Here is a 16,221-nt window from a genome sequence, read left to right on the forward strand (position 1 = left end):
ATTGTCAAAGCGTTTCTGGAACGAAAAGGGAGGAAGGTGCACGTGTCCTCGCAAAAAATCAAAAACAAAACAAACAAACCAAAAAACCAAAACCAAAACAAAATAAAACGAAAAAAGACTGCTACAAAAACAAAACAAAACAACAAACAAAAAACGACAAAACCAACCCACGCACGCACGGCAGCGCGCTGCTTTACGGCACTCGCCCCGCCCCTCCGCAAGGACGGGGCGTGAGAAGCCAGCAAACATGGCGGCCCCCTGTCTCCTGGGCCTGCCGGTGGCTACCCTGGCCGCCTTGGCGCTCTTGTCCCTCGGCAGCTCCGCCGCTGGTCACGTCGAGGTAGGCATCGGGCCGGTGAGGAGTGAGCCCCGGGAGGACGGTGTGTGGCGGCTGTGCGCGCTCGGACGACCCCGGTCCCGCGTGTGGACTGCCGTGGGGGCGGGCCGGGCCCCCTGACCGGGGTGGGGGACCCGATCCCCTCGGTCTCCGGGCGGTGTCCTCGGCCCGCCCTCCCTCCCCGAGGCCACGGGCGCCCGACTCCTTTCTGATGCAGACCGGCGACCCTCCCACGAAGTGATTTGGAGTTCCAGCATTATTTTCAGAACACTGTCCTGCTGGCCCGGGAGCCCGGGAGTCGGCATTTGAAAAACGAACGCCACGCCAGGGTTTATCTCTCACCTATCTTGCAGCTGTTCCCTAACTGGGCCCGGAGTTATCCCGGCCCTTACTTTGTTCTCTAAGCTGTGGTAGGAATAACTTTTAAAATGCTACCCTGATCGTGCCTCTCAGATGTACCTTAACATTGTCACGACCCACGGGGTCCCCCTTCTTGAAATCTCTTGCTCCCCTCTTTAAATGTCAAGATGTATTAAACTTCAGTTTCTCAAACCATTGGGACCCCTTCCTCTATTGGCTCAGATTTTCTTTGTCTGGATTTGTCTTTCATCTTTTTTTATCCTTTGGGTATTCACCCCAAATGTCACTTAGGTAGGCAGATATTCCCTGACAAAGTCATATCCTCTTGTTACAATTAGACCACATTTGGTGGCTTTGTAGATTGTGTGGTGGGCTCTTTGCTAATGTGTGACTATTCAGCTGGGCAGTAATCTGTTTAAAACAAATAGCCCTGCAGTAGACATCTCCTGCAAGAATAGCTACAGTAATTGAAAACTTGAAAGAAAAACTCAGCGGTGTTTATGGGTGTTTTAGCACATTTTCTTCTTCTGACTGTTGGTATTTAATGTGGTGACCAGTATTAAAGAGTGGTCATATTGCAGAGACCTTAGAGAAGCAGAGGTAGTGTTCTTCGGGTGACCTGGCCAGGGTTAAGGAGAATGGCAGAAGCGCAAGGGTGCTGACTCTGTTTTGGTTGAGGAAGTAGGGAGATGATGTGGTGTCTCATACTTAGGATCAAAGCTATCTTCAGGATACTGTTATCCTCAAAGTGGAACTAAATGTTGAGAGGTTCTTGGCATTACCTTTTCACCTTATATTTTCATTGCACAGAGAGACTATTTTAATAGAGAGATTATCAGAATATAACCTGAATTTTGAAATTTAATGATTTAGTTACAGGTTTTGCATATGATTCTTTTTTATTATGAACTCATCATGAGGCTTCAGTTTCCTGTGAGATACTCGAGCTTTCGTCACTGGCATAAAGTCATGTGAATCATATATTCATTTATTCAAAAATATTTAATCACAATCCACTCTATTCCTAGTTTGGATTACAGTTGTGCATCTACTTGATGAAAGGCCCTATGCCATTGGAACTTAAATTCTGCTGGAAGAGGGGGTTGTAATGTACACAGTAAGTCATTGGTTCTCAAGAAGATGAGAAGCACAGTGGTAAAGAAAGTGGCGGTGTGAGGCTGTGGTTTTAAATGATAACTTGGTTAAATGTTTTAAACAGACAAAGCCCATTCAGAAAGAGTCAAATGTGACTTCTTTGTTTAATTAGTGTCTCAAGCAAGACTGCAGCTTTGATCTCCAGATTTCTAGGTTAGGGCTTTTTTTCTCAGCATCTTAAACTAGGGCTTTTTGTGCTGAAACAGTGTCTTTTAGAAACTACATGAATTAGCATTAATTAATTAACATTAGTTAATTAATTTGTGTTTGTTTATCTGTGTGGGTGTGTTTGTGCTATGGGATGCTGTGGCGGTCAGAAGACAACATATGGGAGTCAGTTCTCTGCCACGTGAGTCCGGCATTGAATGTAGGTCCTCAGACTTGGCTGCAAGCGCCTTTGCCTGCTGAGCCATCTTAAAGTAGTTCCTAGTTTATATTTGGTCATTTTGTTCGTAAGGTCAAATACAATGTCTTCATAAACTGATCGTGACTGCTGTTACAGTTAAAGTCCACGAGTGGCTGGAGAGATGGCTCAGTGGTTAAAAGCACTGGAAGCTTTTCAGAGGACCTAGAGGACCCAGGTTCGGTTCCCAGTTCCTGCGTGGAGGTGCAAAGCCAACTATTACACCAGTCCCGATGCTATCTCCTGACCTTTGTGGACACTAGGCATGCACTTAGTGCACATACATACAGGCAAAACACACATACACATAAATCTAAAGATTATAATAAAAATGCCCATGAATCCTAGATATCGTTTATCACTCTTTATTCTGGGAAATTGCATGTTTTTTAAAATGTGTGTATGTGTGAATCATTTTGCCTTTATTTGGCTTGTAGGATCAAGCAGAACAGTTCTTTAGAAGTGGCCATACAAACAACTGGGCTGTTTTGGTAAGTATGCTCTTTAAAGATATATCTTGCTGCTCATATTAGATATGTATCTCAAAACCTTTGTGAATTAAAATTTTGAAAATTTTGTCTTTTAAAATAAAAATTTTGATAGAAAAAGAAAATCCTCCCCCATCTCCCTCTTCCTCCCTTTCCCATTCTCTGTTCTCTCCCACCCCACCTTGTCTCTCTTTGAGATGGAGTCTTACATAGCCCAGGCTGGCTTCAAACTCACTATGTACCTCAGGCTGGCTTTGAACTGGTGCCTGTGCCTCGCTTCCTGAGTGCTGGGTTTACAGTTGTGTACTACCATATGTAAGTCAGCAATTCTTTTTCTTTTTTTGACTTTTTTTTTTTAAAGTTGACAAATCACTAATATTTCTTACTTTTAATTTTTCTTATAAGAGGTGAATTGTAAGTAAAGACTGCATTTGAGGTACTGTTGTTGAAAGAAACGCTTGCAAAACATAGAATTATTTTAATACTTGAAATGAATAATTCAATTTCTCTGTAGTACTAGTTAATACTCTCCTTAGGATGATTTATACTTGATTTTATGTGTGCAAAAATGATAACTAGAAAATTGAAATCATACAGAAAGATTTAGAAGAAGAAAAGGAGACAGACTAAATACACGTGTGAATTTTACCTCGGCTGACAGGGAGGAATGTTTTCGTGCCCCATATTCCAGAATCCCTATTTAGTGGTACACCTCTCTCTTCATGGAGAAAAGAGAAATATATAGCATAGAGATATATTTTTCTGTATTTATCTATTATTGTTTCTGTAGCTGGGGCTATCCTTAGTTTGTTCTTCTACATTGCCTTGACATAGGCTCTTTCCTTGTTGGTGGTTATATAGGTTTTTATCTTTTCTAAATGCTGTAATGTTTCCTGTGTTTCAATATATCCTTTAGTTTGTGGATGTGAGATACTAAGTTTTTATTATTTTGTTAAGAGTTATGTTGGATGTTTGTTTGTTTTTGAGATTGAAGATCTCACTCTGTAGCCCAGGATGGCCCCAAATGTATATCAGTCCCGCCTCAGCTTTTCCAAAGCTGGGATTGTAAGTGTTCATCTGCTTGAGTGTTCTTAAACATGCATGTTTGTGAGCTTGACTGGGTTTTGCTCAGGAGGATAAATCTCTCAACTTCAGAGTTTGAAGTTGCTTTCCAGGAAGGCTGGGCTTCTCTTTCTGAACTCAACTTGTATTTCATTAGCTTTTTTGATTGCTGGGCTAGAAATTAATGTATGAATTTGCATAGTTTCATTTCTGGACAAGGTTTGCTTCCTGGCCTGGTTTTTCATTACCTTCCATCCCTTGCATAGTGTGAATTAATATCTTTAATATATATGGATTTATGAGTTTGTGCTCTTTATTCCCTAAATAGAATCCACATTTTTAGAACTTTAATAGAATCCATACTTTTTCTGTGCATTGATAATTTTTACTACCAGAGTTTCATTTAACGGCAGATGACTAGGAAAAAGACCAAGTGCTTCGGCAAAAAGCAGAGGCTGTTGACTCTAGAATTTCTGTTGCCGTGAAGAAAATCTGAGGCTAAGTGCATAGAAGAAACACAGGTTTGTTTAGCTCTGATCTCTGGAGGCTGGAAAGTCCACGCACCTGGCGCCAGCCTCTCTGCATCTGCCAGGGCCTTCTCACCGCACCTTTATCCAGCCAGGGACATCACCTGGTGAGGCTGGAAGTTGGCCAGGCTGGATCTTGTTCTTACGAAGCCACGAATGCGTGGGGCCCCGACCTGATGACCTTAGCTAGTCTTCATTACTGCCCAGAGGTCCCACCTCCAAATCTCATCAGTATGTGAAAATGGGGGCTAAATTTTGAATGCATGAAATCTGGGGATCGTTTTTAAATGCTAGCAAGGAACAACTAAGAGAAAGGGTAAGAGGAGAGCGAGGACAGGAAGGGCCAAGAACGGAGCAGAGGCTGCGTCACCACCGTCACCGCATGCTGAAAAAGGAGGAGCACTAGGCACCGGGACTTGTGGGAATCCCGTGGGACTGTAGTGGAGTTGGAGAAATACATCCAAAGTGTAACATGAAGAGAAGGGTAATGGCTTCCCCTCGGCTTCCCAGGGAGCTTGGGCAGGGCTGTTTCCTAAGAGCGTGGGGTTATCTACAGGTCCCTAGAAGTGAAGTGCACTAGTGGTGAATGTTGTGTAACTGCAGTTTTAGTTTGTCCTGTAGAAAAGGATAGCATGGGCTAACCCTGAGAATGATTGCCATCTCAGGAGACCATGGAGGGACTGAACAAGAAGATGTTGAAGACAGAAGAGAGGTTTTCTGTGGCTGCAGAAGCGACAGTTACAGAGACCCAGGCTGTGACACACCGGCCAGACATAAGAGACCACTGGCCAGGAGAGCAAGGCTCTTCAGGAGTGATCCTGAGCAGAGTTCTTGGATGAGGACTGGGGAGCTGCCAGTGTGCAGACAGACCCTCGACGGGCACACGGCTCCCCTTAGGACTTAGAGCTCTTAGCTTAGGCTACACACGCATTCAAGTCTCAGTGACTTGGGTTCCAGATGACGATCAGGGTGACAGAGAAATTCTACTGCACTAGGGAGACCTCAATAAATTGTACTTTCTAAATGAAAAATTATAAAATTTGCCCAGGCCCCATTGAGAGTACCAGGTAGGGGGCAGGGAGATGGCTCAGTTGGTAAAGTGGTCAGATTCCCAGACCCACACAAGAACTGGGCAAGGCAGGGCACTGGGGCTGGGTGGGGGACCAGTATGTCCTTGAAGCTCCCTGACCAGCCAGGTTAGCCAACTCCAGATTCAGCGGGAGGCCCTAATCTCAAAACGTAAGGCGGAGAATGATGGAATGTGACACCTGAACTTGACTCTGGCATGTGACATCTACAGGCCACATCCACCTACTGCACATCTGCCTCTCCATGAACCGCCCCCCCCCAAGTATAAGAAGTGCATCATGCTAGTGCTGTTACTCGTATTTTCCCAAGTCCGTATTTGTTGCCAAGTTTGAGTTAATTTGCTTTTAGTCTTGAGTAGAGGATGAGACAGACAGAGGAGGAAAGTGGGATGCTATTTTGGCTCTGATCTGTTTGATGTAAACATTTTTGCCCCCTTTTGATCAAACAAACAGTGAGGCATTTCCTCCTCACAGGGAGGGAAAACAGTGCTGAAGGATCCAAACTGAAGTCACCCCCACCCCCCACCCCCTGTCACCGTTGCCCTGTAGTGCCTGTGTAGTTCCTTTGTGTCCTTTTAGAAGTTCCCAGGAGGTGCAGTCACGTTGTATTCCACTTCCTCTCTTGAAAAACAAACGGTTTATATGTACACCCATTTGCCGCATGTCATCATGCACTCCAGTTGGTAGATATTTGATAATAAATGGTTTATACAGACACCCCTTTAGTGCATGCTGTAGCTAGAGTTTTCCTGCCTGGCCCACAGTCAGGACAAATCTTTGTCACACACCAGTCCCACAACCGCTCAGACCCAACCAAGTAAACACAGAGACTTATATTGCATACAAACTGTATGACCGTGGCAGGCTTCTTGCTAACTGTTCTTATAGCTTAAATTAATCCATTTCCATAAATCTATACCTTGCCACGTGGCTGGTGGCTTACCGGCGTCTTCACATGCTGTTTGTCCTGGCGGCAGCTGGCAGTGACTCCTTCTGCCTTCCTGTTCTTTCTTTTCTCCTCTCTGTTAGTCCCGCCTATACTTCCAGCCTACCCATGGGCCAATCAGTGTTTTATTTATTGACCAATCAGAGCAACACATTTGCCATACAGACCCTCCCACAGCAGCATGTCCTCATGCACTCTGTTTGGTGAATAATTTATATGAAAAAGTTAATAAAGTTATAAAACTTTATATTATAAAGTTAATAATTTATATGAAATTGGTATTTCCTTGTCTCTATTTTTTCCTGTTAATGTTCTTTATATTCCCTGTTGATTTTCTATTCTCTGATAATTTGCTATTGAAGGTGAGGGCAGTTTCTTACATTTATTAAATAAAGAGCTGACACAAATGGCCTTTGGTTCTGCATAAAGTGCAGTAGAAATATGGGCCTTCATTGTGGTTAATTTCTTATAAATTGTTGTATACATTTTTTTTTTAATTTAAAAACTCCAGTTAGGGAAACAGTTGGCTTTTGCTAGTGATTTTATCTATCTTATTTTGTTTTCTTTTTTTCTTTTTTCTTTTGCTGAGGAATGTTCTATTGGAAAAGTCATGAATACATACCTAAAATGAATGTAAATATGTACATTTTCAGACATACTGAGTTATATATATTTTAATATGGTCAGAAATTTCAGTCTTTTTGTTGCATTCTAGGATGAAAATTCACTCTAAGTATTAAAGAAACCACAACAGCTGTGTAGAGGCAAGAGCTCCTACACTACCTTCATATTTGTTACTTCTACTGTGGTCACAGGCATGTGGCAGGAGGCAGGAGTGTGCATGGGAGATACACTAACTGACCCTAATCTCTCTGTGTATCTCCTAGGAACTAGATTTCCAAAGCTTAGCTTCTGAGCTATAGTTAGATTTCCCTAGTATCTTAAAAATGATTTTTTCTTTGTGTGTGTGTGTGTGTGTGTGTGTGTGTGTGTGTGTGTGTGTGTGTGTGTGTATGGTTTTGTACATGAGTGCACTGCCCATGGGGGCTGGAAGAGGGCAGTGGTTCTCCTGAATCAAGAGTTACAGGTGACTGTGAACTACTTTCCCTGGGTCATGGGAACTGAACTTGGGTCCTCTGCAAGAACAGTAGGTGCTCTTAACAGCGGAGTCATCTCTCCAGACCCTTTTTAGTACCCTTGATATTTCTAGTGATCTTTATTTTAAGTAAAAAATTTGGTTGACTCGTTTGTAGTTTTTGTTCAGTGACTTTATAACAGCTCTTTTCGTGTGTTTATGAAGCCGTCTCGTAAGTTTTCTTTGGTGTCTGTCTCACTTCCCACAGTGAGGGAAAGAATTAAATTGAGAAACAGATACTACATCCTGGAGGGCAGCTGGTTTGTGAGGAGATCATAGGCATTTTCTCTGATCCTAAAGAATTGAATCTTTTAGAAATAGGGATGTTATAGAGGCACAGAAGTGGAGTTGAACTGTGTTTATTTGGTATTTGGTTATATTCTGTGCAGATTGTTTTCTCTTCAGCTGGGTGATCTTTTTATTTAATATGTTACAAAAGCCTCTCTTTAGGGACATTGGTTTTATTGACTGTTCTTTGATGTTTCTAAGCCTGGCTGAAATGCTTTTTTTCAGGCATTTCCATATAGACTTCAAGGGAAATAATCCTGTAATCCACAGTTTGACTCATACAATCATGTAATCGTGTTTTTGTTTTAATTCTAGGTGTGCACATCCCGATTCTGGTTTAATTACCGACATGTTGCAAATACCCTCTCTGTTTATAGAAGCGTCAAGAGGCTAGGCATTCCTGACAGGTAAGCCATCGCCACTAACTTTAACTTGAAACCCAGGGAACACAGCTCTCAGGTGAGTTGCTCTTGAAAGAGGTAAAGAAACCGGATTTCATTTGTTGTTGTTGGCCCTACTGTCCAGTGTAGAGTAGATGTTAACTTAGGACCATGGTGGCAAGTGCACATGAGAGCTATGAAATACCAAGGCAATAGGATTTGATAAGTGTGGTTGTTTAGTGTTGTGTATTAAATGCTTTCCTTAGTATTTTTTGTTTGTTTGTTTTGTTTTGTTCATTTTATTTTTTTTGGGGGGGGTAGGTTACTATTTTTAATCTGAAATCAGAAAAAGGACTGATTGAAAGCTTATTGATTTTTGTTTTGTTTTGTTTTTTTGAGACAGAGTTTCTCTGTGTAGCCTTGGCTATCCTGGAATTTTTCCTGTAAACCAGGCTGGCCTCAAACTCACAGAGATCTGTCTGCCTCTGTCTCTTGAGTGCTGGGATTAAAGGTGTGTGCCTCCACCCAGCAAAAGCTTATTGATTTATTCACCAGATTCTTGGGAAAGCTATAGCCTTAGCTAATGAGGAACAAGAAAAACCAGATAGTAGAAAAGGAAACTAAAAACCCTGACATGAAACTAGTCTGGTGACAGATGCCATGCTGTAATTGCTAGTTCTGGCTCTGTTGTGCTGCTCGGTGGCAGGGATGGCCGTGGGTACTTCCTGTTGCTGCCGCCGCCACCGCCGCCGCCGCCCGCCCGCTGCCCAGACCCAACCTTGGCATTCTCTGTTTGTGCTGTTTCGTGGGAATGCCATGTTGGTAGTAGAGCTTAGATCCACTCTCTGTGCAAGCTGCAAGGACTGTCGAGAGGAGTGTGTGGCGTTGTGTTTTCTCGGTAAAACAGTGGGCTCTACTTTTGCTGGATACCCCTAAAGCAGGACATTTCCTACTCGGAGGGAGGCAGGTACCTCTACCAGACCATGGCTTTGCTTTATTATGGTTAGTTTGGCTTCACTGCTACCAAAGGAGTGACCACAGAAGATACAGCTGTCTCATTTTAAGGCAGATTGATTCAGTGCCCTCGAGGGAGCGGAGCATGTGATGAGCTTTGTAGTGAGACAGGAGTTTGAAGCCTGGCTTTTGGGTAATTTTGTTTGTAACTTCACCAGACAAAGCAAGAGTTTTCCTCATTTATGACATAGTGCTAATATCATGGGACCAGTGCAGGATTCAGACAAAAGAGAGAGATAGAATAAAGCACTGTGGAGGTATAAGGGACACAATACATGGCTCGGGAGACAAAGCTGCTGTGTTCTATGTAAACATCATTTTAGTCTGGAAAACCACAAAAACACACCTCAATACCTGCCTGTATTCCATCTAGAAGTCAAAGCAACCAGATGATATTACTATTTTTAAATTAAGTCTGGAAAGAAGGTTAGCTTATGTAAGTATGCAGGTGTAATTCTTTTTTCTGTCAATGGGTCCTTCTCAGGTAGTCCTTTGGTTTATAACTTTCCCTCTCTGCCCTTAGACTCACTGTGCATGGATTCACCCTCTGCCCAGAGACTCACTGTACATGGATTCACCCTCTGCCCAGAGAGAGACTCACTGTGCATGGATTTACCCTCTGCCCAGAGAGAGACTCACTGTGCATGGTTTCACAGTAGCCTTTACTTTGGAAATATACAGTCATGTTGTGTGAGTCAGTCATTAGGACATGTTGCTATGGTTTGAGTAAGATTTGGAGGGCCCTTGTAGAAATAGAGGATACGCATGTATTTATCTGTATACTGAGTTTGGCAAGTTTGTCCTTGAGTTTCTGAAGGATTTCTTTTGAAGTTAGTTCTGTTTCAGATGCTTGTTTGTAGCTCTATTCATGCAGCCTTTGTTCTAGACAAGAATTGGGGGATTCAGACAATTTTGGTTTCATACTGTTTATTTATTGAACAAAGAGAATTTAACACAAAGATGGTTTTGTCTTTAGCTTAGTATGGTAAATGTTCCTTTATAGTTACAGCATTTATAGTTAGAATTCTTTTAATGTATATTATCTTGCTTTATTGTACAATACGCCGTAGAGATTGGTATAATTATGCATATGATTTGAATACCTAATTAAATCCTAAAAGGTATGTCTGTGTATTGAAAACCGTAACTAGGTGGTCATGGGAACAGTATGAAGTATAACCCTAAGGAACGCCTCTCTGGTTCTGCCTTTTCTCTTTACGAAAGGCTGCTGCTGTCTGGTTTGTCTCTCTCTCTCTCCTATGCCTTCCTGCTGCAGTGTCTCAGCAGACTCTGTAGATGCAGTGCCTGTTGCTCTAACCCCCAAACCTGAAGTCTCCCAAGATCTGACACTTTCACATATTTCCAGAGGGAACTTCCGCACTTGACCTCATGTGATAGACTGCAGGTAAAACACGGGCGTCTATGGAGCATCAGTGGGTTTCCTGTGCAGACCGGGTCCCGTCTACAGGATACTGCAGTGTGTGTTCTGAAATTTGAGCCACTCTCGAGTATTTCCTACTCAAGCTTCACGTGCCTCTGTACTGTGGTAGCTTTTGTTTGTTCCTGCCTCTCATCTCTTTCCTTTCCAGCTCATCCTACACACAGCTGTTAGCTGCCTTCCTCAGACACTGCTTTCATCATTGCCCTCCCACGAGCACTGTGGTGAATCTGTCTGTCTAACAAACCTGGACATTTCTAGCTTCAACTGTTGCTTTGTTAACTCTGACTCACTGTGTTCAATTTCTTAACTTGTTTTGCTCTTTCCGGCCTAATATTTGGTCTTTCATTTCTAATTTTGACCATTTATCCTACCGAATGCCCTGTGTTCGCTTCCCTATTTATATAGTTTTTTTCCCCTTTGTGTAGAGTATTCTATATAAGAAGGTGACTCTGATTTTTGATAATTGACTGATATGCTAAAGCCATTCTAATTAGTTTATAAAAAATTAGTCAATATGTTTATAGCATTAAGTTTTTGTTCCATGATTAGTTTATGCTTTTATTTTATTATGCAGAAAATCATCAGTTTATAATTTTGCGTTATTTGTAAGGAACAAAAGGAGTGGAACTATATAAATCTGTTTTGTAAACAGTTTCTAACATGCTGCCATAGTTATGATCACCATAATTAGCTCATGCCTGTGAATGTTCTTTCTCTTGTCTCCTGTCACTTTCTAACAGTTTTCTCATGCCGCCCTTAAACATGTAAATAATGATATTTGAATGTAGACACTCTACATTCCGAACAATCTGTCCTTCCATTCCCACGTTGGCAGCTGATCCGTCTCACACTCTATGTGATATTCCTGGTGGAGCAGTGTGTAAGATCTTGGGAGGAGCATAGGAAACAGAATGTGCTTTAAGGAGAAATGACCCAGGTAACAGGGACATTTTAGCCACTACCTTCATATTGTTGTGTTTAGAAAATAAAAAGGATCAGTTTGCAAGCCTCAGAAGGGTTTTGTAGAGCACAAGGGAACGTTCTGTCTTGATTTGTAGCTAGATTGACATGTATTGGGTGCTTATTCCTTCACCAGTACCACAGTGTGTCCATTACTGCCACTGTCTTCCCGTCTGGTAACCTGATTTCCTTGCCTTTGTTCTTTAGGATCATCTATTGGTGGACCTTGTCCTTCACATGCTCTTTTCTGTGTGTGGTAATGGGGATGGTACCCATGGCCTGGTAGGCAAATGCTACATCACTGAGCTGTATCTCTCAGCCCTCCTACACTAACTTATTTTCTAAGGGAAGCATAACTATTCAAATAATTCTCTCTCTCTCTCTCTCTCCCCCTCCACCCCTCACCCTCACTCTCTTTTTCTCTCTCTCTGACACACACACACACACACACACACACACACACACACACACACACACACAATGTATTTTGATCCTGTTCAACCCTGTATTAGATATTGTTTCTCTTCCCCTCCCACTGAACCCTTTCTTCCTCAGTAGCCTCCCCCAAATCTACTTTCTTTTTTTGTGACACTTTGAGTTTGATTAAAGTGGCTTGCGTGAGCCAAGGTGGAGGGTTCTATACCAAAGGATGGATCAGCAACTCACCAGTGGCTGTACCATTTAGTAGAATGTCTCTTCTTCCCTCAGCAAACATTCCTAGCCAGTAGTTCCCCAGGGAAGAGTGGGCTGCCTGAGCCCTTCCCTAACCATGACAGGATACTAACAGACTCAGATAATGCAAGGAACTACAGCTTCTGTGACCCAGAAGACAGCAGTTCATAGTGCTCCTCCTCACATCTGCCTCTTACATTCTTTGTCCTTCTTCTGTGATGATGTTCCCTGAGTCTGAATCTTGGAAAGGTGTTCTGGTTAGGATTTTTTTTTTTAATCAAGAGTCATCTGGGAAGGAGAACTTCAATTGAGAAAATGCTTTAATCAGATTGCCAATAGACATGTGTGTAGGATGTTATATTTTCTTTATTAGTAATCGATGTGGGAGGGCCTAGACCACTGTGGGTGGTACTATCTGGGTGAGGTTCTCGGTTGTATAAGAAAGCAGACTGAACAAGCCATGGGGAGCAAGCCCGTAAGGAGAATTCTCTATAGCCCAGTTCTGCCTCCAGATTCCATCCTCGGACCTGCCTCGGCTCCCTCATGATGGACTGGGAGTTGTCAGCCAAATAAACCCTCTCTTTCCCAAGCTGGTTTTGGTCAGTGTTTTATCACTGCAGCAAAAAGAAACTAAAACAAAGGGGGTGATAAAGATGTCCTGTTTAGGGGTGAGCACCCCATATTCACAGATTATCTGCACATTCATCCACTATGAGTTTCTGCAGTGGGTGGTGCCACATAAAGAGAAATTTCCTCTTGGAGTAATTTAAATCAAGAATTAGCCTGACCTTGTTCTGTCAGCTTCTCGATGTCTTCCATCTGTCCTTGACAGAGGGCTTTGTGCTATATTTATTCAATAGCAAATAAAACATGCCTTGTAGTGAACTGGTAGATTAATTACTTCAGAGGGATTTCTGAGTGTTGGACCCTTCCATGCATGAACAGACTTATCTCCACTTAATAACTTGTGGCATTAATTTAATTATGTCTCACAATTTTCAGTTATTTTCTCTTAAGCATCTTTGATACAGTGTTTCTTTCTTGTTCATATTATGAACAGTACCTTTCTCCAAACATGCTTTTCTGACTTGGATTACCATGTGTGCAGTTTGGCTTTTGTGTCTTGTTCTAACAACTTGCTAAACTTTAATGACTTGATGATAAATTAATTTCTGAAAACTATACACAGCTTCTTCCTTAAACATCTTTGTACCTGGGGAGGAAACAGGAGGGATGGAGATGACTGAGTTGGGGGAGGGATGGAGAGGGAGAGCAATGAAAGAGGTCTTGATAGAGGGGCCATTTTGGGTAAGGGAGAAACCTGGTGCTTAGGGAAATTCCCAGGAACCCACAAAGATGACCCCAGCTAAGACTCCTAGCAACAGTGGAGAGGGTGCTTGAACTGGCCTTCCCCTGTAATCAGATTGGTGAATAACCTAACTGTTATCATAAAGCCTTCATTCAGTAACTGATGGAAGCAGATGCAGAGATCCACAGCCAAGCGCTGGGCTGAGCTCCTGGAGTTCAGTTGAAGAGAGGGAGGAGGGATCATATGAGCAAGAGGACATCAAGAGCATGATGGAGAAATCTACAGAGACAGCTGACCCAAGCTAGTGGGAGCTCATGGACTGACAGCTGGGGAGCCTGCATGGGACTGAACTAGGCCCTTTGAAAGTGGGTGACAGTTGTGTGGCTTGATCTGATTGTGGGGCCCCTGGCAGTGGGACCAGGACTTATCCCAGGTACATGAACTGGCTTTTTGGAGCCCATTCCCTATAGTGGGATACCTTACTCAGCCTTAATGCAGAGGGGAGGGGCTGGGCCCTGCCTTAAGTTGGTATGCTAGACTTTGACTACCCAAGGGAGGCCTTATACCCTCTGAGGAGTGGATAGGGGTGGGATGGGGGGAGGTGTGAGGGCCGGGAGAAGGGGAGGGAGGGGGAACTGGGGTTGGTATGTAAAATGGAAAAAAAAATTTAAATTAAAAAAATCTTTGTACCTATAAGTTAAAAGAAAAAAAAGAAGAAAATCTTAAGAATTTCCAAAATTGAAACTTTGGAGTAAAAATTGTCTTTGAAGCCCTCCGAATTTATAGTCCAGTTTGAAATGCTTTTATTTTGAGAACATGTGTCCTTGAGAGGGAAAGTGATTTTTGAGGACAACAGACTGCATGTAGTGGGCCTGGTAGTAGGAGCTGAGCCAAGTGTTTTAATATACCCTGTTGCCCAATTCGTTGTCCAGATAGATGAAGCAATAAAGACGAAGACTAAGTGAATGCGATTAATTAATGCTACAGAGAGATGCTGGGAGGGCTTATGAAGTTCGTGTTTGCACAGACTTGATTTGCTGTCCTGAGCAAAAAAACCACGAAAACTTTGGCTGCCAGTCTTAGGAGCTTTGCTCTGTAATAAACTTTCTGCATGGTTGGCTGCTTTTTCAATGAGAACAACTCAACAAATTATTTTTGTTTTCACTCTGGTACAGTCCTGCTATTACCTACTGGTGTTTTATATCAGTGTTTTAACTTGGTTTTCAGAGCATTTTAATGATCCTATTAAGTAGCCTTATATGATGTTTATTTAATGATTTAAAAAATAAATTTAAGCTCAGAGTTTCCAACTATGTAAAGCTAAGGGTGATATAAGCAGTGAGGCAGCTAGCAGGTGGTTGGGGTTTAGACCCTAGTGTCCAGTGACTTGTTCCAGTTGTTGCTCTGTTAGTGAGTTAGGCCAGACTGGAAAGTGGTGAGCAAGGATGATGACTTTTCTTCAGCGTGATATAAAACCAGCAAAGAGACAATGCAATGAGCATGTGAGCCAAGGAGACGAGCGAGTGGCTCACAGTTCTCGCTCCTCATTGCTCACTGTGGTGCGCAGTCAGCAAGCACAGTGAGAAGTCAGGTTGCACCGAGGAGACCCAGCAGTCCTCAGGAGGATTCCACCTGTCACTTAAGGTAATTCCGTGCTGTGTCTGCTCTAAAGATGTTTCTTAAGTTTCTTTCTTCTGACAATATCATCAGGCTTCAGCGAACCTGGAAACGACCTGTGGATCATGTTTAGTCTTCTTTCATCTTGGGCAAGATCTTCTCTTTCTGTCTTAGTTCCTCATGGATATTGATGGGGTGGGCACTTTTGGTTACCTAAAGCCCAGTTCTGTTTTTTTCTTTGAAGTATCTTGGGTCAGCCTGTCATGTTTTCTAATATAATTGCATTACTTCAGCATTAACAGACTTGGCACTGAGTAATTTAGTTACATTATTACTTTTGGAGTCTTGATGTTGAAGGAAAGGTCATGAAAAGGTGGAAGGGTTAAGCTGTGCTGTTTTCAGTGATGCCTGTTGCCTACTTCCAGATGTGACAGGAGTGTGTCTGTGTAGGCGGCAGAGAGAATATGGAGTAACCACGTCACGTCAGCCCCCAAGTGGAGTCTGATGTTCCACCAACTTGTGTTGGTATAAAAACTACTCTGAGTCCAAATCCCCGCAAGACTTTATTCTTTGTGTACTTTTCCTCTCTGGTGCCAGAGATCAAACACAGGGCCTCTCATGTTCACTAAGTACCCTGTGGCTGCACCCCCATGCTCAGTAATCACCTTGAGACTGCACACCTCCCCGATACTCAGTAAGCACCTTGTGACTGCACACCTCCCCGATACTCAGTAAGCACCTTGTGACAGCACACCTCCCCAATACTCAGTAAGCACCTTGTGACAGCACACCTCCCCCAAGCTTAGTAAGCACCCTGTGGCTGCACACCCCCGTGCTCAGTAAGCACCCTGTGGCTGCAGCCCCACATACCTTGATCTTGATTTCCACTAAGTTGTGTCACATTTTTATGTTTTTCCTTTCCCCATGAATGGATTTCCTGATTCTCTGATGTGTGGTGAAGAAGAAAAACCAGAGCTTGGCTTGTGCTTACTTTCTGGTTATTGCTCTGGAAATCTGTTAAAGGCAAGGTACTTTCTTC

The 16,221-nt window shown here is 42.8% G+C and overlaps 1 protein-coding gene across 1 annotated transcript in view; it reads left to right on the plus strand.

Moving 5' to 3' along the window:
• Positions 1-203: 203 nt before the first annotated feature.
• Pigk (phosphatidylinositol glycan anchor biosynthesis class K) overlaps positions 204-16,221 on the plus strand; it is a 79,447-nt gene continuing 63,429 nt past the window's right edge. Inside the window, exons 1-3 of the mRNA XM_006989510.4 lie at positions 204-340; positions 2,693-2,746; positions 8,105-8,196. Of these exons, the coding sequence (XP_006989572.1) occupies positions 248-340; positions 2,693-2,746; positions 8,105-8,196 (239 nt within the window). The 5' untranslated portion in view covers positions 204-247. The remainder of the gene's footprint in view (positions 341-2,692; positions 2,747-8,104; positions 8,197-16,221) is intronic.

The sequence above is a fragment of the Peromyscus maniculatus genome, chromosome 6 (assembly GCF_049852395.1).
Source record: "Peromyscus maniculatus bairdii isolate BWxNUB_F1_BW_parent chromosome 6, HU_Pman_BW_mat_3.1, whole genome shotgun sequence".
NCBI classification, from domain to species: domain Eukaryota; kingdom Metazoa; phylum Chordata; class Mammalia; order Rodentia; family Cricetidae; genus Peromyscus; species Peromyscus maniculatus.